At 39.6% G+C, this 21463-nt stretch overlaps 1 protein-coding gene across 6 annotated transcripts in view; it reads right to left on the bottom strand.

Moving 5' to 3' along the window:
- The window catches only part of ASPH (aspartate beta-hydroxylase), a 112405-nt gene extending 102097 nt beyond the window's left edge, over positions 1-10308 (bottom strand). For 4 of the 6 annotated variants that reach the window (XM_075744005.1, XM_075744009.1, XM_075744007.1 and 1 more), the window contains exon 1: positions 9922-10162. In XM_075744005.1, coding sequence (XP_075600120.1) covers positions 9922-9982 — 61 coding nt within the window. In that variant the 5' untranslated portion in view covers positions 9983-10162. Of the gene's footprint in view, positions 1-9921 lie in introns of all 6 variants that reach the window. The other 2 variants (XM_075744003.1, XM_075744013.1) reach the window with 2 other exon arrangements.
- Between the last annotated feature and the right edge of the window lie 11155 nt (positions 10309-21463).

The raw sequence follows: 21463 nt of genomic DNA, 5'->3' as shown, positions 1-21463 counted from the left end.
TTTCACATTGGATTGGAACAGTTTCAACAACAAGAATTTAAAATATACACTCACTCCTGTTCAAGTATAACCCATAAACAGCAGCTGCAATGCTGAAAGTCAACCAAACTTCTTCTTCAAGAAGAAAAATGGAATTAAATCTTTGTTCTCCTCTATTCTGGGTGAGAGCTCCAATTACCAAAGTATTGCACAGAAGTAAGAAACCACTCTTCCAGCTTTGTTCTACATAAAATCAGATCTGCAATCCTATTAACTGAAAATACACTTCAAGTAAAATACATACATGTAGGTTTTTTCCTTTTTTCTATTCAGTATACAAAGAGAGATGGTCACTAAAGTCAGCCCATTTCTGAACATAAGCTGTTATAGTACTGCTAAGTATTTTTAAGCCTATAGATACCTTTCTGGTTCACAGGAAGCACCACAATATTTAGAAGAGTTTTTTAGTCACAAGCTAAAGTGATTTGTTACTAAGTGAGAATTAATTATTCTTCAGAAAAAAACCCAACACAATACAAGAATAAGATTATCATCTGGCTAACTGATGGCAAGTATCATTCCCAGAGTTATTTTTTATTATTATTATTATTATTATATAGTTACGTTTATTCTGACTAAAAATAGTAAATAAATTCCAATTGCTTTCCATTTAAATGATTCTTCTGACATACATACACAACAAAAAAAAAATCAGAAAATTTATTCAGAAAAAAATCTATTCATAAAAGAAACATCATAAGAATGACTAGCTTTATTGATTTTTTTTTTAAGTTTTTCTCTGTAAGAGAAAAACAGTCACAGATTAAAGACAAAAAGAAACTTATCAAGAAATTCCATCCTAGGAGGCTACACAGTTCTGTAAGACTTGTCAAAGGCACTTTATCTAAATACAGCACAACAGTGAATTCTACATGCAATGTTAGCTCTGCACTTTTCAGTGAGGTTTGGAGAGACCAGCTGTTTGCCTCCGTAAGAGCTGCTGCTGTTAACAACTTTCCTCCGGAGTTCTGTTTATCTAAGCATAACTAGTGGAGTCAGAGGAGGTAAAAAGGACTACAGAGATATATATGTTAATAAGAGAAAATCCTGAATCTGCATCTGCTTCTTTTCTAAATATGCCAGAAAGATTATCACTTTCAAAAGCTAGTCAAATTTTGTCCAAGCCACGTTTAGGGTTTTTCTTTTTATTATTCAGATGAACAGTTTTTTGAATAGCTCTTCAATTAGGATTTATCACAAGGAAAAAATACACACAGATGTGCACACAGCTAAAGTGACAATAATGACACTGCTTACAACTTTAAATATATTCCTGTTGATAGTCAGTATTCATTATAAAACTCTTTAATGTGTTATTTAATGCATCCATCACATACTATTTGAATCATTTGGGGTTTATTTTTTAAAAAAAAATAAAAGCCACAAAACTTTTTCCTCCACAAACTTAAAGATAGTAGAATAACAGGCTTAGAGAGTTAGTACTTCAGGAAAAAAGTCCTATAAAGACAGAATAAAAGTATTTTGTGTTATCTATTTACCTAATCTAAATAGACTTGTACAGAAAAGTAAACCTTCCTGCACTCTGATATTTTTCACAAACCCTTTAGTCATTTTCAAGTTTTGTTTTTATGTGTATACAAAACCAAAATAGAATTAATGTCCAAAATTGAATATAGAACTTGCACCTTGTAAACTTACTTGACTCAAGCATAGTTTTTGTACCCTTTCTACTCTCTCCCCTCTTTCAAGCCACCACATAAAACTCTAACTTTTTCTTGGATTGATGTTTAAGATGTCATTCAAGGTTAAGACTACAAGCTCATAAAGAAATTGTAGTTTGTCTCCTGCTAGAGAATCAACATATCTACATCAGCTATAACACAGATAAGGAGACAAAATTAATTCCGAGTTTAACTGTGCAGATGACAAAGATCTTCAACAACTGCTATTATGATTAACCAGCTCTGTCCCACAGAGCATTTGGAATAAGAAGTTTTAAAATCATACAATCTACCTATATTGTATTTGAATGACAATGTAGCTGGTAGTCCTACATAATTACTAGGTTAATTAAATATTTGGTTGTATTTAGGCCAGGGCAGAGTTCAGGAAAGGTAAGCGTGGAGAGGAAATACAAGAAATATTTAAGCCCAGAACATGCAAATTCTGCTGGTGGTGACCTTTAAAAAGTTTTATTACATAATGTTGAAAATCCTCATCCCTGTATATAGCCTGCTAGCATTAATTTTAGGGTATTTTTCCCTCGTTCCATTTTCCTATCCTGTAATGTGGGTCACATCAATTTGTTTTAGCAACAAGTCCCAATTAATCCACAAAGGAAAGAAAACAGATGAGGTAGTTTTAGTTCTTTCAATTTTTCCCATGGTTTGAAGGAGTTTCAAATAGAAGCAAATGAAACTTTAGTTGCCACGGAAGTACCTACAACTCTACTATTTGTGTGTTTCTGCTCATAGAAAAAAGAACTTTTTAAAATTCTTTACTCAATGCCTAAAATTTATCAAAGTTTCAAGTCTGATACTAAGTCAATTTAATTAAGTGCTAGCTCAGAGAGATGCTATGCATCTGCAATTCCTACAGAGTTAAAACGAGTTTGTACGTGTCTCATACCTATGGTCATTACATATTCTTGGATATATAAATAGTTTTTTAAAATATATTGTTAGGAGATCTCTCGCAAAAGTATTGCTCTTTTCACAACTTTCTTGCTACACACAATATGGCTGCGTTCTCCAGTTACTATGGAATGAAATAGTTCCACAGTTACAAACTATTTGAGCTATTCTTTAATAATACTAAAAAAATCACCTTACACACTACTGTAAAAAAGCAAGAAAACAAGATATGTTACATTAGTAATTAGTTGTTGATTGTAATTTAAGCAGAACCTTGGGAAATAAAATTGTAAAACAAGAAAACTGCTACTCAGCTATTAAATACATTATTAAAAAAGTCTTCAAACAAACAACTTGGTAGCATTTGTTACACTCGGTAAGTGCATGCATGGTAATTGTGCAACTGTATATGAAGGAGAGACTAAAATTTGTTTCATTTAAAATGTTCTAACAAAGCTGAACCACACACACTACAGTCTGTTCAAACTCAGCATATGCTCATCTGCATACTTCATTTCCAGTGTGTTCACAGATACATAATAGAGTTAAGATTTCCACTTCAAAGCATAGCTCAAAACTCTTCCATGCAAAAAGCTTGTCCGTAGGATGCAGTTAGGAAAAAGATTGCTGCAGGCTATCACACAGATTACCAGTCTGTCATCTTCACCAGGAAAGAATCGCTTGAGGTAAATCAGAGTTTCACTGCTCAAGTTCTCTACAATGAAGAATTCAACATAAGAATTAGCACAGGAACACTTTTTGCATGTTTCAAAGTGACTCAAAAACATCCAGCTGAAAATGAACTTTTTTTCTTTTTGTACAGATGATCAGCAAAGGAGTTTTCAGTTTAAAGAAACAGCAATTTTGAAATCTTACCTCTTTGTGCACTCTTAGAAATAATCTTACCACACATGCCTTTTACTGCTAGTAAATTTTGTTGTCTTTACGAAGCCCTTAAATACCCAGCCATTACATTAGCATATCCAACCATTCACCTTGTATGTTCACACCATGGCTCCATGATGACATGATCAAACATAAAACTCTAAACTTCACCCTCTCCTGATGCCCAAGCCACTCATTGCCATCTCTTCCCTTTTACCCAAATGACTTTCTATTAAGCTGTGCACTGAGCTAGTCTGGGGAAAAAAAGAAGAGAGTATTTTTTTTGGCTTATCAGTTCTCTGGTGTGGTTCACCCAGCACCTGCAAAAGTACTAATTCAGGTACAGGGAAGGGTAATTGAAAAGAGGAAGACTGCAGAGCAACCTCAGACTAGATGAAGCTGACTGCAGACCTATAGCATTGAACTGTAAAAAGATTTAACTCCTTAATCCCCCAATATGATATACATCCCAGGAGTCTAAACCTAGACTAGCTACTAACTCTGATGGGGAATTTTCAGGTCCATTCTTAGAGTAATTGCCCAAAAATAATCTCAGGGAGACAGAAAGTCAGAGTATATTAGTGATCATTTAGGTTATCCACTTAGCATTTTAAACAAGCTCTATTGCCAAAAGGCTACTAAAAAGGTTACCTCTCCTAAAGACCATTTAAACTCTTAAACTGCTCAAAAGTATATGAACATGGACATCCTTACAGATGTCAAATGCAAGGCTCCTCTGTATTTGAAGTGCCATGAATAATATCTTTTGGCCCGCAGTGACTTCCTGCATACAGGTAAGGTATGTTAGGCAACACAGAGTAGGCTCAAGGTTTCAGCTCACACTGGATCAAAAGGAGCAGGAGAACTTTCCTTGATGTCTTTATCATGTGGTAGCATCTCCAGAATCAGGGAGAGGATCAGCGCTCCAGAATTCTTAAGGAGAAAAAGTACTGATAGAGGGGAAGTATCAGGCTCTCTTTGTTTTTATGCTAATCCTGCTACACTTAGGTATCAATCTTAAAACCTGAAATAATGCTTTCTTGAGAAAAAGCAAAGAGAAGAAATCCAAATACCAGGCAATATGGAAAAACAAGTCATAAAAGCATATACTGTGTTCAAATTGATTGTTTTTCATTGCAGGGTGACCTTGGCAGTCAGTTACCATACCTTTCAATAGCTTATGGCATACAGAAAGTTCCATACAGATAGACCCAAGAGATGACAGGGTTGTCTTTTTAGGATTTAGAGCTCATTTAACTCTAGTTCTCAACAAATGAAGAGGTATACCAAGCACTCACTATTCCAATGCAAATCTGCTCTATGCAGAGGAATACCTGTGTTAACAATTTTAAGAATGTTATTTACATCATTTTCATTTAATCAGAGATAAGAGAACTGACTTGAAGAGTTACTGCCTCAAATTTTGTACAGGACATTTAAAAAAAGGAAAAAAAAAAGAAAAAACGTGTGGGACACTACACCAACAAAACCAGTAATTTCACTGATGGCACTGCTGCAACATACCATGTAAGTTACAGATGTTTGGATCATTACTGTTGTTTTCATTATTTAATTTGACAGATTATTTTACAATATGTTAAAATGTTTTCCAGAAAGGCCACCCTGAATAAGACACAAGGCAGACAGATGAATCACAAAGAGGTGGCTGTCTTCATTTTCATGCTTTTGCTATTTGTATTAGCCCATGTTTTAGGGTTTCTTGAACATTTAGAGAAGAAACATACACACACACAGAGCTGTTATTTAGATACTTTGTCACTGACATGAGTAATTCATACTTTAAAAGCTATAGTTAGCTATTAGATACCAGGTACACAAATGCTAGTAAAATTCAGAGATCTAGGATTAGTCTCACAGGTCATAATCAACTTCCCTAGTTAAATCTATCTTGTTCTGAATACAGAGGCATGCTTTTTACCAGTCTGTGCCAAACTGTTTAAAAAATAGTAATATCTGTCACTAGTGGTAAAAATTCAAGATCTTTGACTAGCTGTAAGCAACTAAATTAGGCAATAGGATAAGCTCAGTGAAGAAATCACTGCAACATTTCCAAAACAGTATATAAAGATTCCACCAGTGAGACACAGACAAAGAATTTCTCATTTGTCTGCAACAGTCATATAGCAACTCTAACACAGTAATAACTCTCCATTGTATACTCCTGAATACCAAAGCTGTTACTAGAAAACATTCTAAGGTTTAGTTTAAATAGCCAAATCCAAGCACTGAGCAGCACACTAATTGAATTCAAGAGAATTCAGCAAATACTAGGACTTAGAGCTTGGACAAACCAGTCAAAACATTTGTTAAGCCTCACAGAGCATCCCAAATTTACATTTCGGTTGCGACCTCCAACACCTTAATACCCTTCTTCCTAAGGATTACACTTAAAATGAAGAAGGAAATGATGAACAGATTGTAACACACACAAAAAAAAAATCAGATGATACACTACACAATTGTAAAGTCAAGAGCATAAAGCAAGCACGCTCGACCGTAGTTCAGATCAGAAATCAGAAAGAAAATTTTTAGATAGACAGAAGCATCACGTATACATAGAATCCGTAGTGTAAGTAAAGGAGATGTTATACCACAGCACAGCTGGGTAGCTGAGAGACACCAGAGAAGGCACAGGCAATCCCACTTAAAGCACTGGAAGCAGTGATGTGAAAGTCAACATTCCCAGGAGCCAACAAAAGAGCAGGAAAAAAGTGACCTCTTCAGCTAATGAACTTTCTTTGCTTAGGCAAATTAAAAAGCTAATGAAGAGCCTTACCCAGAGAAAGTCCGCTGTAAAGTAAGTAGTCTTTACAATAGAGGTGAGATGAAATGTAAAGATTCATGCAAATTAACAGGCACAACAATCTTTCTAGAAGTGTTACTGTTAACTAAAAAAGAATTGATACAAGCACAAAATTGCATTTGGGTAAGGACATCAGGTCAACTTGAATACATACCAAATAAAACAAATTTAAGGAAAATTGAAAAGCCAGAAATTAAAGGATTATATTAAGGGACTTCAGAAGGTCCAAAATATGAGTAAAAGGAGTTAAAGCTTGGTAATACATTTGCATTTGGATATATAAGGAAACTAGATGGTTAAAACAGGAAAAAGTGAAATCAAACATCTTCTGCAATCTTGCAGAGAAAAGTAGGGGATGCCAGAAGATAATCTCAAGCATTATTATGGAGATTAAAGAAAATTTATCAAAGCAACAGTAGAGTACTGTGACTTCAATCTGTGTGACAATGACACAGCCTCAGAACTAGCAGAGTTAGGATTTATTTTTCTTTTAATATAAAAATGCAATTTTCCATAGGTACAGATAATACCTTGTGTCAGAAATGTGTCTTTTGTATAGAAATACAAAAACAGACAGCAATTATTGCACAACTATATGATCAGTGAGAATTACATTTAAGTAATTCTTATGCTTAGGTACTGCAAGACTAAAGACACCCACACAGCAACATGATGGTAGATGCCTTATCATCAGCACTCTTACTTCTACAAGTAAGCATAGCTTACAAAGTAATTCATATTTTTCAAGCCATCTGTATTTCAAGAGTAGCTGGGCTGCTGATCCTCACACTTACTGGAAAGCTTCTCCACAACTGCCTGCTAGTGCCCAAGACATTTCCAAATTTGCTGTCTCATGAAGTTTGAGGGAGTTAATTCATGACCAGGTGACATGCATTTTTTCCTGTACCAAAACTGTCTCTCACCTAATGAGGCTTTAAGTAATATTCCAGCAAGTATCTATTACTTTAGCTGTTTAAAAATTATTTTCTTCTTTTTGAGAGGCCAGTTTTTACAGTGGATTCTGTAGGCTAGTGACAAGGAGCCAAACTTTCCAGTAAAGATAATAACAAACACGTTTTCCTCTCTAAGTATCCCCAAACTATCAAATTGTGACCTGGTTTTCGCTTCTGTATTCCAAACAAAGTCATTGGCATATTCATACAATTCTATAAATGTCATTTTCAAAGAAGCATCCATCAGTAGCAGTACAAAGCTTAAATACAAAGCTTTTTGTTTGTTTTGTTTTTTTTTTTAAATCAGGACTGATTTGACAGTCTAGTTTTCTAGTATGTGACTTTTTGAAAGTAAAAGGTACTGTTCTATTTCTAAAAAAAATATTTAGTTCCACTTCTGACATTTCAATGAATCTGAAAACACCTATGTAAACACTACAGCTAGAACTATTTCAGACTTGATCTATTTGTAAGATTATTGTCAAGAATTTCTGATGAGGAAACCTAAAACCAGATTACTACATTCAGATGCAGGCATTGTCTTCAGCACACAGATTTTTAGATGTGCTGTCAACTTCAGTGGTTTCAGAGCTATGAGCAATGCCTTGGCAAGAAATCACGTCCTCTCCCATGAACTGCTGGAAAGTGAATACTACAACATTATCAAGAGCTGCCTCAAACTTGAGGTTTCCATACTTCACAGTCTCAATTACTAGCCATCTCAAAATTATTTCCTCATCTCATTTTCACATCCCTCAACTGTGGAAGGCTTACTGGCTGCTGCAAGGACTCTGTTCCTCTAGCTGTTCCTTTGTTCACACAGGAGTAATCATCTGTTACCTCTTTCTGCAGCTGCAACTATGAAAACAGCATGAGCTTCATGCTGTAATTTCTACATTTGTCCAAGGGATTCTAACTAGGAGTTGCAGAAACTAACAAAACATCTGTCTAAATTTAAGCGGTTACATCTTAGGAGAGTGCCTAACACATTACTCATACTGCTTCATCCCCTCATAGATAACGGTAAATAAGAGTCGTCAGTGCAATTACACAAACCAGATATCTTTTAATACAAAGAGATAAAGTTTTACTCAGTCAGAAGATAAAAAACCTACAGAATACTTTTTTGCTTAGGGAGAGATTTAGTTTCTTGATACATTTATTTTTCAAATGTTGACAAACCTTTAAAGTGAGATTTAAAGTATTAACAGAACCATGTTTAGTATTCAAAAATATACCAGGGATGCATGTTCTTAATGCATTATCATGAAAAATCTGTATTTAGCATGCTTAATACTGGCTGATGATCAGAGCACCTCCAGTCCAAGCAAAAATATAGACTCTACAGCATAAGCCAGCAACCGAAAAATAAAATAAACTCACTTCTACGAACATTGTAATATCATCTCTAAACTCTTTTACGCTTAAGTATCTTTGAAATCTTTTTCTCTTAATCCATCACGTGATAGGTAAACTAATCCTATACGGTTTCTCTTTGAATATAGCAATAATATGAAGAACAACATTAATTAAAGAGGAACAACAGACATTTATTTCAGTGTTGTCACCACATTTCATTACTGGAGCTCTCTGCACGTCAAGCTCAAAACCAAAGAAGTTACAATGAGCAAACATTCAATCCCTGACAAGAGCACTTCCTTTCTTTACTGCAGCGTGCATGATTGCATAGTGACTTCAGAAGTATGCGCTTTTTTCCTCTTTCAAGCATGTTCCGCTATGCTGAAAAATGCTACTGCACATAAAGCTTTCCCTAACTAAACTGTGTGTGGACAATTTATGAAGTCAGATGTACTAAGGCATTCTTTACTGGGGGAGGGGAGAAGATGCTGTCTCAAAAACCCTTCTGCTTGCATTTTTTCGAGACTATTCCTCCTTGCTTCTAAACTTACAGAAGCCATCAGCTCAGATGCTACACTTAAAATAGATCTAATACCTTCAGACCAGCGTTGTTAAACAGGTCAGCCTGAGGACATACTCCAACACCCAAGTTTGAACACAAGAACAACAATGACTTCACCAGCATCGGACTGTGAGCATCCCGGTTCTGCCACCGGCTTCTGGAGGAAAAGGTCCGAGAGCACTTTCCCGGGATACCCACAGATGTCGGGACACACTCCGGGCAGACGACCCGCCCGTCGCTCACCCCAACCCTTTTGGGACGCTTTCGAGGGGCGTCCCCACCGCCTAGGCCCAGCCACGCAAGTTTCCTCCTCCTCCACATGAACTCCCGAGGCAGGGAACGACGGAAACCCGAGGGACAGACCCCGGCCATCTGTCCCTGCCCCCCCCGCTCCCGCGGGGCCAGAGGAGCGCGGCCCCCGCAGGCCCACGCCGCACGGCCGAGGGACGGCAGAAGGGGAGGGCGGGGGAAGCTGCGCCTCAGCCCGCCGGGAGGCACAGGCGGAGAGGAGAGTAAGGCGCAGCACTCCCTCGCTTCACCCGGAGGCTCCCCGCCGCAGCGGCGAGGGACGGCATCGGTCCCTGCCCCTCCCCCAGCTCCAGGGCTCCCGCCGCCGCCCCGCAGCGGTACGCTCCGCTCCGGCGGGCTGCCCCTCGCGTAGCCGCTGGAGCCCCAGCCCCTTGCTTCCGCGGCACTGCCGCTTACCTCTCTTGGAACCGGGGCTAGGGCTGCCGCCGGCGCCTCTGGAGCTCTTGCGTGAGGCCATGGCACCTTCTGTCAGGCGGCGGGGGGGAGGGGGCGGCGGCGCGCGCACGGCGGCGGCTGCGGGGCGGAGCCGGCGGGGCCGCAGCGAGAACGAGTCAGGCACCGCCGCCGCCACCACCTGAGCCCGGCGTGCGGGAGCGCCCTGCGGCCGCAGCAGAGCGGCGACGAGCGCACCGCGGCCCGTCCCGCCGGCCGCCAGCCAATGGCGGAGCGCGTACGGGAACGAGGCGGGGCGCCTCTCGGCTCCGATAGGCAGGGGCGCGGGGGAGTGGGATGGCGGTGTACCGGGTGCGCGTGCCCGCCGCGCTCCCCGCCGCCGGCTCCTTTGAACGTGGCAACGCGGGAGCGAGCGGCGGCTTCTCGCGAGGGTTCGGCCGCGCGGACGGGCCGGCCGGGTAGGCGGGCGCGCGCGCCGGGAGGGGGCGGAGCCACGGCGATCTCTGAGGGGCCGCGTCGTGGCGGCCGGTTTGGGGTCGTTGGGTGTTGTCACCTCCCGACCCGTTCCGTTCCCTGCTCGCTGGGAAAGGGACTCGTGTCTCCTGAGCGGCAGAGAGCAGAGCGGGGGCGGGCGGGGGCGGTTGCCGGCTGTCGGTGGGGGGCGGGGGATTGTGCGGCCCCGGGGTCTTCCAGCTCGGTGAGGAAAACGGGAGGGGGAAGCGGGGAGGGTGCCGGGATGTCCGTGCGCCCGCCCGGGAGCCTGCCTGCCTGTCCCGTCCCGTCGGCAGCGTCCGAGCCGGCGGCCCGGGGAGGGGGGGGAGCCGCCAGCGATGCGGGCGTGCGAGGCCGGGCCCTCGGGGGGGCCCGCGGGTGAGGGGCCGCCCGCCGCCCCCACCGTGCCGGGGGAAGGAAGGTTGGTGAAGTAACGCTGTCTGGGAGGGGTGGGTTCTATCTACGGAGACTCCGCTTAAAGCGTCCCGTCCTGTTCCTCAAACCGTCCTCCGCTGTGTTCAGGCGTTAATATGCAGTTAAATCCAGTTAAATGCCCAAATTCTGGGAAATAGCTCGTTTAGCCTTTCAGAGATTGCCTTTTACATTACATTAATGTAGGAATTCTGAAACAAGGTTTTTGAGCTTTAAAAATACTTAAAATAGCCTGTGACAAAAAAAAAAGCCTCTTTTTCACGGGAATTCAGGATGCTTCTTGTTCCTCAGTGATTTGAACTGAGACTTATTTCAATAGCAGTTTGGCATAACAGTAAAACTCTGAAAGAAAAAAGCAAAACCCACCTTTCAGTCCTGACCATAAATACAGTGTTTCTGGTCAAAATAATTTTGGAAATTAGAGCCTTTGCAAATGGATGTGTGGAGAGAGAAGGCTTTTACCAAAACAAAGGTTGGCACTGTATTTTGAAGAGAGTCATGCGATTAACTAGAAATAATAATTTACTGAAAAGCATTAATCAGTAATTTTGAATGAAATTTGAACTTAAGTGCTTAGTCAAGTAACAGGATGGCACTGAGGGTACTTTAACCAGTAGAGGTGAAAGCAACTAGTGTTGCACATCAAAACTAGTGAAGCCTACTTCTTGGTATCTCTAATGTAAATTAATTCATATCTAGTACAGTCGAGCATCCAAACTTTTTCCTTGGTTATGGCACTGTACCAAAGCCTTATTTTCACACGATGTGTAAGGACTTAGTGTTTTTGAGATATTTTCCTTTTGTCTAGTGAGGCTGAAACTGCCAAACAAGTTCAGAAGTTGCTAGAAAGGAGCAGATGTACTCATGACCGTGTACAATTTATCACAGAAAAGCTAACAGGATGAATTAGTAACATTTCAGCAAATCAGAAAGTACAATGTAAGGAACAAATCATCCTAAGGAAAGCAAGGAAAAAAAATTGATAATATGTAACTGGGATTACTGAAAATATAATAATTAGTATAAAATAACTGCCTGTGTGACTATATTCTTGCAAGTAGTAATTATTGTCAAGTAAAACAACAGCTTTTTGTGGTTAATGTGGGATACAGTTTCCTGAAGCTGTACTATGGGAAGTGGCAGTTTGATAAGAAAAGAGATATTAAGAACATTGAAGTAACTGGGTGAGCAGCGACACTTAGAAGGATATTGCTAACGATTTACTGTGAACAAGATTTTTGACTGTAAATGGACTGTAAAATTCCTTACTTTTGTTTTCATTGGCACACAGCTGCCAGCATTTCGTATTTGGGTATTCAGCACCTGCTTGTTCACTCTTCTGTCCAAGAAGACTCTCTTGCAGGATTAAAATGAACACACAGAGGTGCAAATGCTCATAGCAGTATTGTATCTTTATGCTGTTCACTAGCCTTCTGCATGATCTTGTTATTCAGAGGTTTCAGTTGGTCTTCTATAGCATCAGGAAGACTTTTTCTTCCCAGTCCACAGATAACTCTAAACTGAAGAGGAATGTTAGATAAGAGGGGCTATTGTCTTCTACTGATCAGAGAATCTTTTTCTTATATTCCGGCTGGATATCTCTGATCAAGTACTTAAAATCTGATCATCATACATGGTTTCAGAGTAAGCAGCCTTTCAGACCAGGTTAGCAGAAAGCAATAGGCCTGGTTTTTCTACTGGGATCACCTGAAGACAATTCAGGTATGGGCTATGTGATCTATATTGTGCCATTGAAGAAGCTTGGGACAGCTTGGTGTGACTTATCTAGAGACAGTAATGCTTAATTTGATTGAAATTTGCCAGGGTGACTGTTGCAGCAAATGATATGACGATCCCTTCCGATCTGAAATGTAATGAAAATTGAAGGAATTTTTTAAAATGTCATTTTGGGAAAGAAGATGGAGAGAAAAGCAAACGATGTGGGTAGGTGCATGTGCATGGGAAAGGCTTGTCATTTTGTAGTCTGCTCAGTTGTTTTAGAACTACATGTACATTGTAAGGACATGCAGTAATCCCTAGGAAGATAAACATCATTGGTTTTGTTTGTAGGAGGAAAAGAAACAGGGCAGAAAAAGAATGTAACAATGAAAAAAGGACCAACTTTTTAAGGCAAAGAAGAAAAGCCAGAAAAAACAGAAGGAATAAAAACAGAAGTTACATAATAAAGGCAAGTATGAGGCAGAGCCCACAGCAATCAGTTGGGAGTCTTTCCACTTGGATCAGGCTTATTTAAAACAGAAAATAAAAAATCCTCCCTCTTGGCAAGAATCACACTTGCCCCCACTCCAAACTGTCCTAATTGACTGCTTGTTGAGACTACAGCTAAACTAAATTTAAATTATAATGCATATCATAAATCATTGTATTAGAAGAATGCCACCAACTGATCAGCCCTGCTTGGAAAATAAATGTGTGTTTTTATCGTGCATTTTGTTTCCATAAATACCTTTGCATTAATGCAGTCACAGCTGTTTTGCTGGCCTGATTCATTCAATAGCACAGTGACTCTGCTATTTGACAGAAAGAAACACATCCAAGGTGATAAGCAGAAGCAGCAATGCAACAATTACACAAGAAGATTCAGTCTCTAGTCTCCTAATTTCTAAAAAACCTGTAAATATATGACCTGTCTGTAGCAGGGAGAAGAGATGCTGAGTAAGAAGCGTAAATATGAAAGAATGACTGACACTTACTTAAAGCAACCATTAATATAGCCTTGTATTTTTCACTTTCTATATCATAACTGAATAAGCTATTTTAAATCCCCTTTCATCTGTGCGAAATTCAATGCTATGGTTTTCTGAGTTTAAGCTGTGTGCTCTATTGACAAATTTATTTCCACTCACAGTTTTTATCTGAATTTGTCATAAAAAGTCATCTGTTTTACTGCTAATAGGCCGTGACATTTCTTATATGAAAAAAGTATAAATAATAATTGAAGGCTTATTCTGTTGGTGTTCCTGAGCTATGTTATTCATATGTTGATCATTTTAACTTAATTATAGCTGTCCATTAGATTATGTACATTTCTCATAAATGAATTGCAATTGGTCATTAAGGGAAAGCCCATTCTCCAACCAGAGGAGAAAAGTATTTTTATGACTTAATACATTGCAATGAAACGAGGAAGGGAATTCTCAGGATATGTTAAAAAATAATATGTTAAAAACTCTCTGAGATAGTCTAAGATTTTCAATAGAAAACTTCTGCATTTAGAATTTTAAGGTTTTTGATTGTTCAGATGATATTTTTTTCAGGCATGGTGGGTGAACTAAGCACCTTACTAGCCAGTTGGAAAAGGTGTTTCCACCAGCAGGCTTTGCGTTCAAAAATGTGCCTTGGGTGAACTTAGGGCAAAGAGGGTGATGAACAGGTTTTGCAGTTTATTTTCTGGATTATCACGTTGGCACTTGACTGCTGATCAGCTTTCTGGTTTCTGATGGGGTTACAGGCAGTACAGAGAATCAACATACAGCCATTTGCATTTGCCAACCAAAATTCACTAGCCACTTAGGGAAAACCAGATCAGATGTTTTGGGCAGAAGGGGAGAAAAGAGGGTAAGGAGTGTCTCAGTTATCCAAACCTAAACAACTGCATTGGCTGTGGTGGTGTTCCACTTACAGCTAGTTCAATCTGCAGCAAAGGAAGGTGTATTTAAGTTGTTTATTCTTAAGGAGGAATTATCTTTCATTTATTTTAGCAATACTTTTGTGGCAGTAGACATCTGTTATTAGATCTGTGTGTGCTTATATCAACTTAGAACATTTTCTAAATAGTAAGTCATAGTGACAAATGGAAAGCAGCCATTTGTTGGAGAGGCATTCAGAAGGTTGTAAATATCCAGAATATAAGAGACATAAAGAACTTGAGCCAGCTGAAGCACGTCTAGTTCAGGCAAAGCAAAAGATGAAGTGAAGTTTGGTTTAAAATTGCTAAGGTAAAGTGTAGGCTGTCTTTTCTAAAGTCTAGGTCAAAAACTTGTTCTCCTTGCTCTCAGGTGATTTGTGTCGACCCCCCGATGAGTAACTCAAATGGCATTTGGCCTTTGGATCAGTAGTATAGCCCGATAGTCTGGGATTTGTTACAGCATTGCTTGGATTCTGCAGGTCTTACTGCAGATTTTGCCAGGTCTGATTCGGCTAAATTGATCCCTCTGAGTGTAATTACAGCTGAGAATGTAGCAAACTTCTCAGAGCAAGATTTTGCATCTGGTGATTAGATTTTGCATAAACTGTGAAGATTATTTGGAATTTAAGTGAGGCCTTTTGTCATGTCACTAGGCACCAGCACAGAATGTGTGGATTCACCTCCCACAGCGTGGGAGGCTCAGAAGAAAAGAGCAAACATTTCTGTGTGCACCTGTAACAGTTACTTGGAAGGACAATCAGAAACTTGCCTTGAAAGATCTTTAAACTGGAAGTCATACCCTCCAGATGGATTAAGAGCAACTGATGGAGCTCAAATAGTGCAAAACGCAATAAAATCCTCATTAGAGTGGCAGCAAGAGAATGAGGCTTAGTCAGCCATTCCCAGAACTTGCCATCGTACCTGCTGCTGAAATCAGCAAGAAAAATAATAATAAGATACTTTCCTGCCAGTGTACTGCCTGGTCTTTTTTCCAGAGACTTATTTTTTTTTTAGTGAAATGGGGAAAGCATCAAAGTGGTCTCTGGCCTGCAACTATGTTTGGTAAAACTGTTGTACAGGCTGCAGCAAAAGTGGTGATATTAAATGAGCTATCTGAATTGAAAAAAATTGCTGATAAGAAGTTCTAGAGTTTGGTTTATTTAAAAATGAAACCCCTATATCAATCATAAATTATGATGTTCTTAAACTTGGAGAATGTACAGATATGAAGAGAAATAACAGTGCAATTAATATGTTGTCCTGGTGGATCGTACTTTACTGTGAGTTACTTACCAGCTTTCCAGAATCAACCTGGAATATTCATATCAAATTGGCCACCATCCATAGCTGTTTACCCCAAATGCCATGTCTGAACTAACCTTGCTTTACCTTCACACTTTCTAATATAATAATTTTGTGAATTTTCCACTTTAGAAAACAAATTGTCCAAGGAGCAGCAGAACACACGATGCCTAATTTCCTGGAGATTTCTTTCCTTTGTCTCCCAAACCTCTCTCCCACATCTGCTTCAGTACCCTCCCACCTTGCACTGAGCGTTGCAATCACCCCCGTGGGATGTTCAGATCACATGTGTTGTCTGGTTAGTGCAGAGCGGTAAGGCTGGCATGTTCTGGCACATACTTGCTGATTAGTCATCCTGTTGGCAAATTAAAGAACCGAGTCCATGTCTAATGAACTTTGTATTTTCAGTTATAAATAAATAGCGCTCAAGTTTATTTAACATGTGAAATGTACTGCAGCCTTCAGAGAGTTTTACATACTTAATCATTCCAGAAATAAAATAGAGAAGCTTCACTTACCTGTATTTAAAATAATTTAAAAACTGAAAGCACCTGCAGGAAATAGGTAAACAATAGCTAGTATTGTTAAAAAAAAAAACAATTAAGTGCTGGAGCTTTCTCTGTAGGAGGCCTTTTCAGTACAGAGCACTTGCTTAGGGATCCTGTTGCAGCTAGTTTCAGTCTGGCTGTAGTATAGGGGCAAGGCAGCAAATAAGATGAGTAGTAGTCTCTTCAAAATTACAAATTTTGATAAACCAGAACTGAACAGATGCCAGAACTCGCTCATGCTCATGTCTTTGCAAGTCATTCTGGGGGCATAGCCTGCAACACGAGCTCCCATTCCTCCCGAGACTTTTTCCCAGCCTCTGGAGACTACTTCTGCCAAGGATAAACACACTCAAAAGCGAGATGTGACTTCTTAGTATAGAGACAAAGTCTTGGATATATCAGCTAGTGCTTGCATTTCCAGGACCCTCACCTGCTCCTACATTTTACAAGGTGAAAGAATATAACTCGAGGCTGCTCTTTTCATGAAGTAAACTATTTCTGTTTCTCTCTAAGCCTATTTCACTTTTCAGTGACACATGTAGCAGCTGAAGAAATGTAACTTAATTGTAGGATCTTGGCACACTCTCTACCTTGCATTCATTAGACAAGTGAGTTTCAGAGTTAGAATGTTCTGTGTTTTATTCATTAATCTTTGGAGCTTGATAATATGAGTAGGACATGGACAAATCTGAGTGGAGTGGGCCTAAAACTCACTGTATTTCATTACTCCTTTGAGATAGATCATGAACATCCTCCTGCGTGTTTTCTGCCTGGTTAGATTTTTGTGCATGACTGTAAATAGTATATTTGAATACTTTTTTTTTTAAGTTCTGGATTTTTAAAGTGTTCTGCAATAAGCATTTTCTGTCAGCTTTATGCTTCCATTAGCTCTGCTTCGATTTCCCACAGGTATGTCTTTCCCTCCTACTGGACCAGAACACTTTCAAGAGTGGTTCATTTTACCATTTGTTTAAATAACTCTTAGGGTTTTTTGTTTGTTTGTTTGTTTGTTTAATAATTCTGTGTATTTAACTGTAACAGTTTTAGAAATTTCTATTAAAAATTTTACTGGACTGATAAGATTTATACCTGGTTGCACTTACTGACAGGTAAAACCCAATTTCTTGCCCAACTTTTCAAATTAAAAGAGCAATTGCTTCATTTATTTGAAGTAGATAAGCATGCTAACTCTTGTTTAGGTGCAGCCTAACTTAAACACTTGGCTGTACTGAACATTCAATGCAGTAATATATACACTTACTGTAGTATTAATCTTGTCCCTCCTCAGTGAGGGGATGGGGATACATATCTGATAATCAAAAGAATAAAGTGACACAGAAATGTGTGATTTCTTTTGCTTGATGTGACACAGCAAAAGCAAGAGGAGCAGGCACCTCTTTCCCAGAAAAAAAGGTGCTTTATTTATCTGTTATTCTCTGTAATGGTATTTCCAGAGAGAACATTTATTGCCCCTGTTGCAATCTGCAAACAAACTGGAAGCAACGTCTTTGGCTAAATGCATGTAATTAATATTTGCTGTGATGAAATATGTAAATATAAAAAATATGGGGGTGTGTATTAAGCATTCTGAACTGGGCAGGAACAAAGGCTAAGTCCAAAAGCCAACCGAGGAGGGGAGTGGGAACCAGAGGTGTTTGATTGGAATGAAATGGGAACAGGAAGGCAGAATATGCGTGTTTGTGAGGAGCCTATTTGCAGAAGGTCCTTGTGGGGCGTTGAGTTGCCAGCTGTAGTTCCATCTGGCAGGTATAAGCAAGCGCCTTCCTCGGGGGAGCAGGTAGTAATAATTCACCGTACAATTTGAGTATCCTGTAGGTGTGGTGGGCATGATAGTGTATCCTGTAGATGATGAGGAGAGACTTTCTTTGCAGTGGAAGTGCGCCCATCATCCTGATGAAAAGTTTTCTGTTTTGTGGATATAGAAAATCAGTTGTATTGAAGGGTTGTCATTCATAATTCATATGACTGTGAACTTCAAGACTGCTCTTTTTTTCATCTGATTACTTGAGTTGATCAAGTTTAAGACTAAATCCAGGAAGACTGACATTTAAAATAGCAAGTTAAAAAAAAAAAAAAAAAGGACTTCAAGGAGACTCTACCAACATTACACATGCTAAAGTTGCTTAATTTTTGAGGGCCTTCAGTTTCCCTTCCCTCGCTTTGTGTGGAATGGAGGCAGGGTGCCTCCATTACACCATCAAGAGTAGAAGACTGGCATTGAGGGCATGAGTGGGTCCCAGCTCCACAAGCTGACAGATGCCTGTCATTTATCTGACATCTGACTTTCCCTATCAGGATTAAAGTTATTGTTTCTTCATCAGTTAAGATGCTGACTTTATTTGCACATATGTTCAATTTTATAATAAGCACGGGTGTACTTTCTTCCATGGTCTCCTTACTTCTTCATCTTCCACCTTAAAACTCTTTTGCCCACACAAAAAAATTAGCCCATGGCGAGGACTGGTGCACAGTAATTAATAGGATGGTACTGTTTCCTTGTACTCCTTGACTGTCAGTACGTGGCCCTCTACACTGCCTTACAGCATGAGTTCCTCTGGGAAGGAGCCCATCTTTTATTGTGACTGTATAGTTCCTGTTGTTCTTTAGCTGCTACAGCAATATGAGTGAGAAATAACTGAATGGAGTGATGCCAGTGATGGAATCTGGCTTGTGTTGTTGCTTCTCTGTTTCCTATATGAAATTCATAAGCATAGTTCCTGTAATGGCTCCAGGATAGTATCGAGTGGCACATAGGGCTGGATCATACCAACTGTAACTTTCCTGGTTTCAGTAAAACCTTACTGATTTACCTCTGTAAAGTCTCTGGCCATAGGTTTGCAGCCTTCAAATTATGTTAGCTGTTTTGGAATGTACTGTCCTGAGGATTCTAAGAGAAAACTACTATAAAATCTTCCTTTAGGGTAAAGGCTTACAGTTCTGATGCTCTTGCCTCAGAGTTCTTACTATGTGTTTCTCTAATGCAAACTCAAACAAAATAATTTATTAGTGGTAAAATTTCTACTGACTTCAGTTTGAGAAGTCATTCTTTATATATCTGATTTTATCAGGCCATTACTTTCTTTGTAATAAGCTGTTCTACAAGCTGTGCCATTATCTGTTGCCAGTAGGTGGAAGGTGATGTTGTGAAGGTCCAATTAAACTCCACTGTGAGACTTAAATGCAGATGTACAGGAAGTGGTAATATGAACCTACAACACCTATCACAACACATTAACCGAACTAGTCAAGTGTTAAGCCCCGTGTTGAAAAGAAGATATCTTATTTCAAGAACCTGTTTGCTTTACTCATGACTGGGTACTAAAATGGCATGAATGTTAATTTAGAGATACAGCCAGTGAACCTTTTGCATGCTGGTACATTTAGAACAAAATATTTCATTAATGGAAAGGTATTTGGACTTTGGGATGGAGCCGAGAAGGATGGGGATACAGGGAATGAATAGGCAAGGAAAGGCAGTAAGAATAGTTAGGGAATTTTATGTGCTTAGGCAGGTGAACATGATCCAAACAAAATTTTATTTTCTCAAACCCAAGTATACATTACTAAATGGATTTAATTGTTCTTAATTACATTTTACAAAACCTAAGGGCAGGTTGGAATGTGGCATCATGTGGAAGTTACAGAAGAATACAAGGTAGCAGAGAGTTCCTAATTCCAAGCACTTCCTCTGCATGGGAGGACAGGTGGTAAGAACTAAGAAAAGAAGTAGAATTTACCCACGCCTGAGATTAATGTGATGCTGGCAAACACGATGTGTCCAAGAGGACCTTGAGGGAGAGGTGGTTGTTGTTTGAAAGGGGAAAATACTGAGACATTAAAGGGAGTGTGGGAGCCAAAGCAGTGGCATCTGACAAGTTCACATGCAGTGAAGCTGAGGAGAAACTTAGACTGATGGCACTGTCCTTAGTTAATCCAAACAAAAGTATTAATGAGCATTTAATGTTCCATTAGACAAATAGACCCATCAGGCCCATCAGTGACCTCGCTGGAGGGTATTGCTATGACAAAAAAGTGAGATGGGTATTTGTCTGCCCGCTCCAGAAGTCCGTGGTATTTCTCATTATAATTTCATCTCACAAATTAGAGCAGCTTAGAGGTGGTGGGTTACCCCCACAAGCAAAGCTGACTCCATATTTTGAATCCTTATTTATGTAGGTCCTACACTTGTAGTATCCAAGTATAGACCAGCTGAGGCCATTTCTTTTCTTCATAGTAGGCTGCCATTTCCGCTTGGATTAATGAAGCACAGAAGAAGAAGAAGATAGAGCAGCATGACTGCAATGCGGTGACAGAAATGGGCTGAGGGGTCTTGTCAGGGAAGGTGTAGGATCTCAGTCTCTATGAAAGCAGGTAAGACTCTGAAGTTTTATTTCTGAGAGAGGGTAAATGGTGTTTGCATCTCCACCTGGAAGACCATTGTGTTCTTGCCCCATAGAGAGAAACTACCTAGAGGTCAAGTCAAACCTAAAAACCGCTTTGCATGCTTGGAGTGTCATCTTTCTGATGGACTTGTCCACATTCAGATTTGCTTCATCCCAGGATCCTGTGGTGAAGGAAGGGTATCTTAAGACATAGCAAACTTTGCCTTCAGTGATCAAATGCTTAATGATTCCCAGCATTTTGAGAGCAACTCTCTCTGCTGCCACTGCCACATCTTCCATTAGAGCAGCCTACACCAGGCTCTGCTTCAATCCATCCCTGCTCTCTTGCATGAGTTTTATCAAGATTTTTTTTGTTTTATTTTGTTTTGTTTTGTTTTTTTTGTTATTACAATATGCAGTTACTCTTCTGCTAAATAAGCAGAGAGAACCTGGCTGATACAGTTTAAATGAATCAGCCTATTTGACAGTTAACCTGTTTGGCTGACACCAAGCTGATACATGTTAATTGTCAAAAAAACTGATAAACTGTATCAACCACCTTTTATTTGCCTGTTCAGTGGATGCGAGCTTGCCTTTGTAGAAGCACTGTATTGTTACTCATAAAGAACGCTGCATTTCCAGTAGCTTTTAGTCCTGTTATACAAGTAGCAATATACATGTTGGAGGGATTCTGGGAATGGGCCTCCTCAATTCTCCTG

This window comes from Balearica regulorum, chromosome 2, assembly GCF_011004875.1.
Source record: "Balearica regulorum gibbericeps isolate bBalReg1 chromosome 2, bBalReg1.pri, whole genome shotgun sequence".
NCBI lineage: Eukaryota > Metazoa > Chordata > Aves > Gruiformes > Gruidae > Balearica > Balearica regulorum.
The sequence above is the reverse complement of the archived record's forward strand: the minus strand, read 5'-3'. Positions and strand labels throughout refer to the sequence as shown.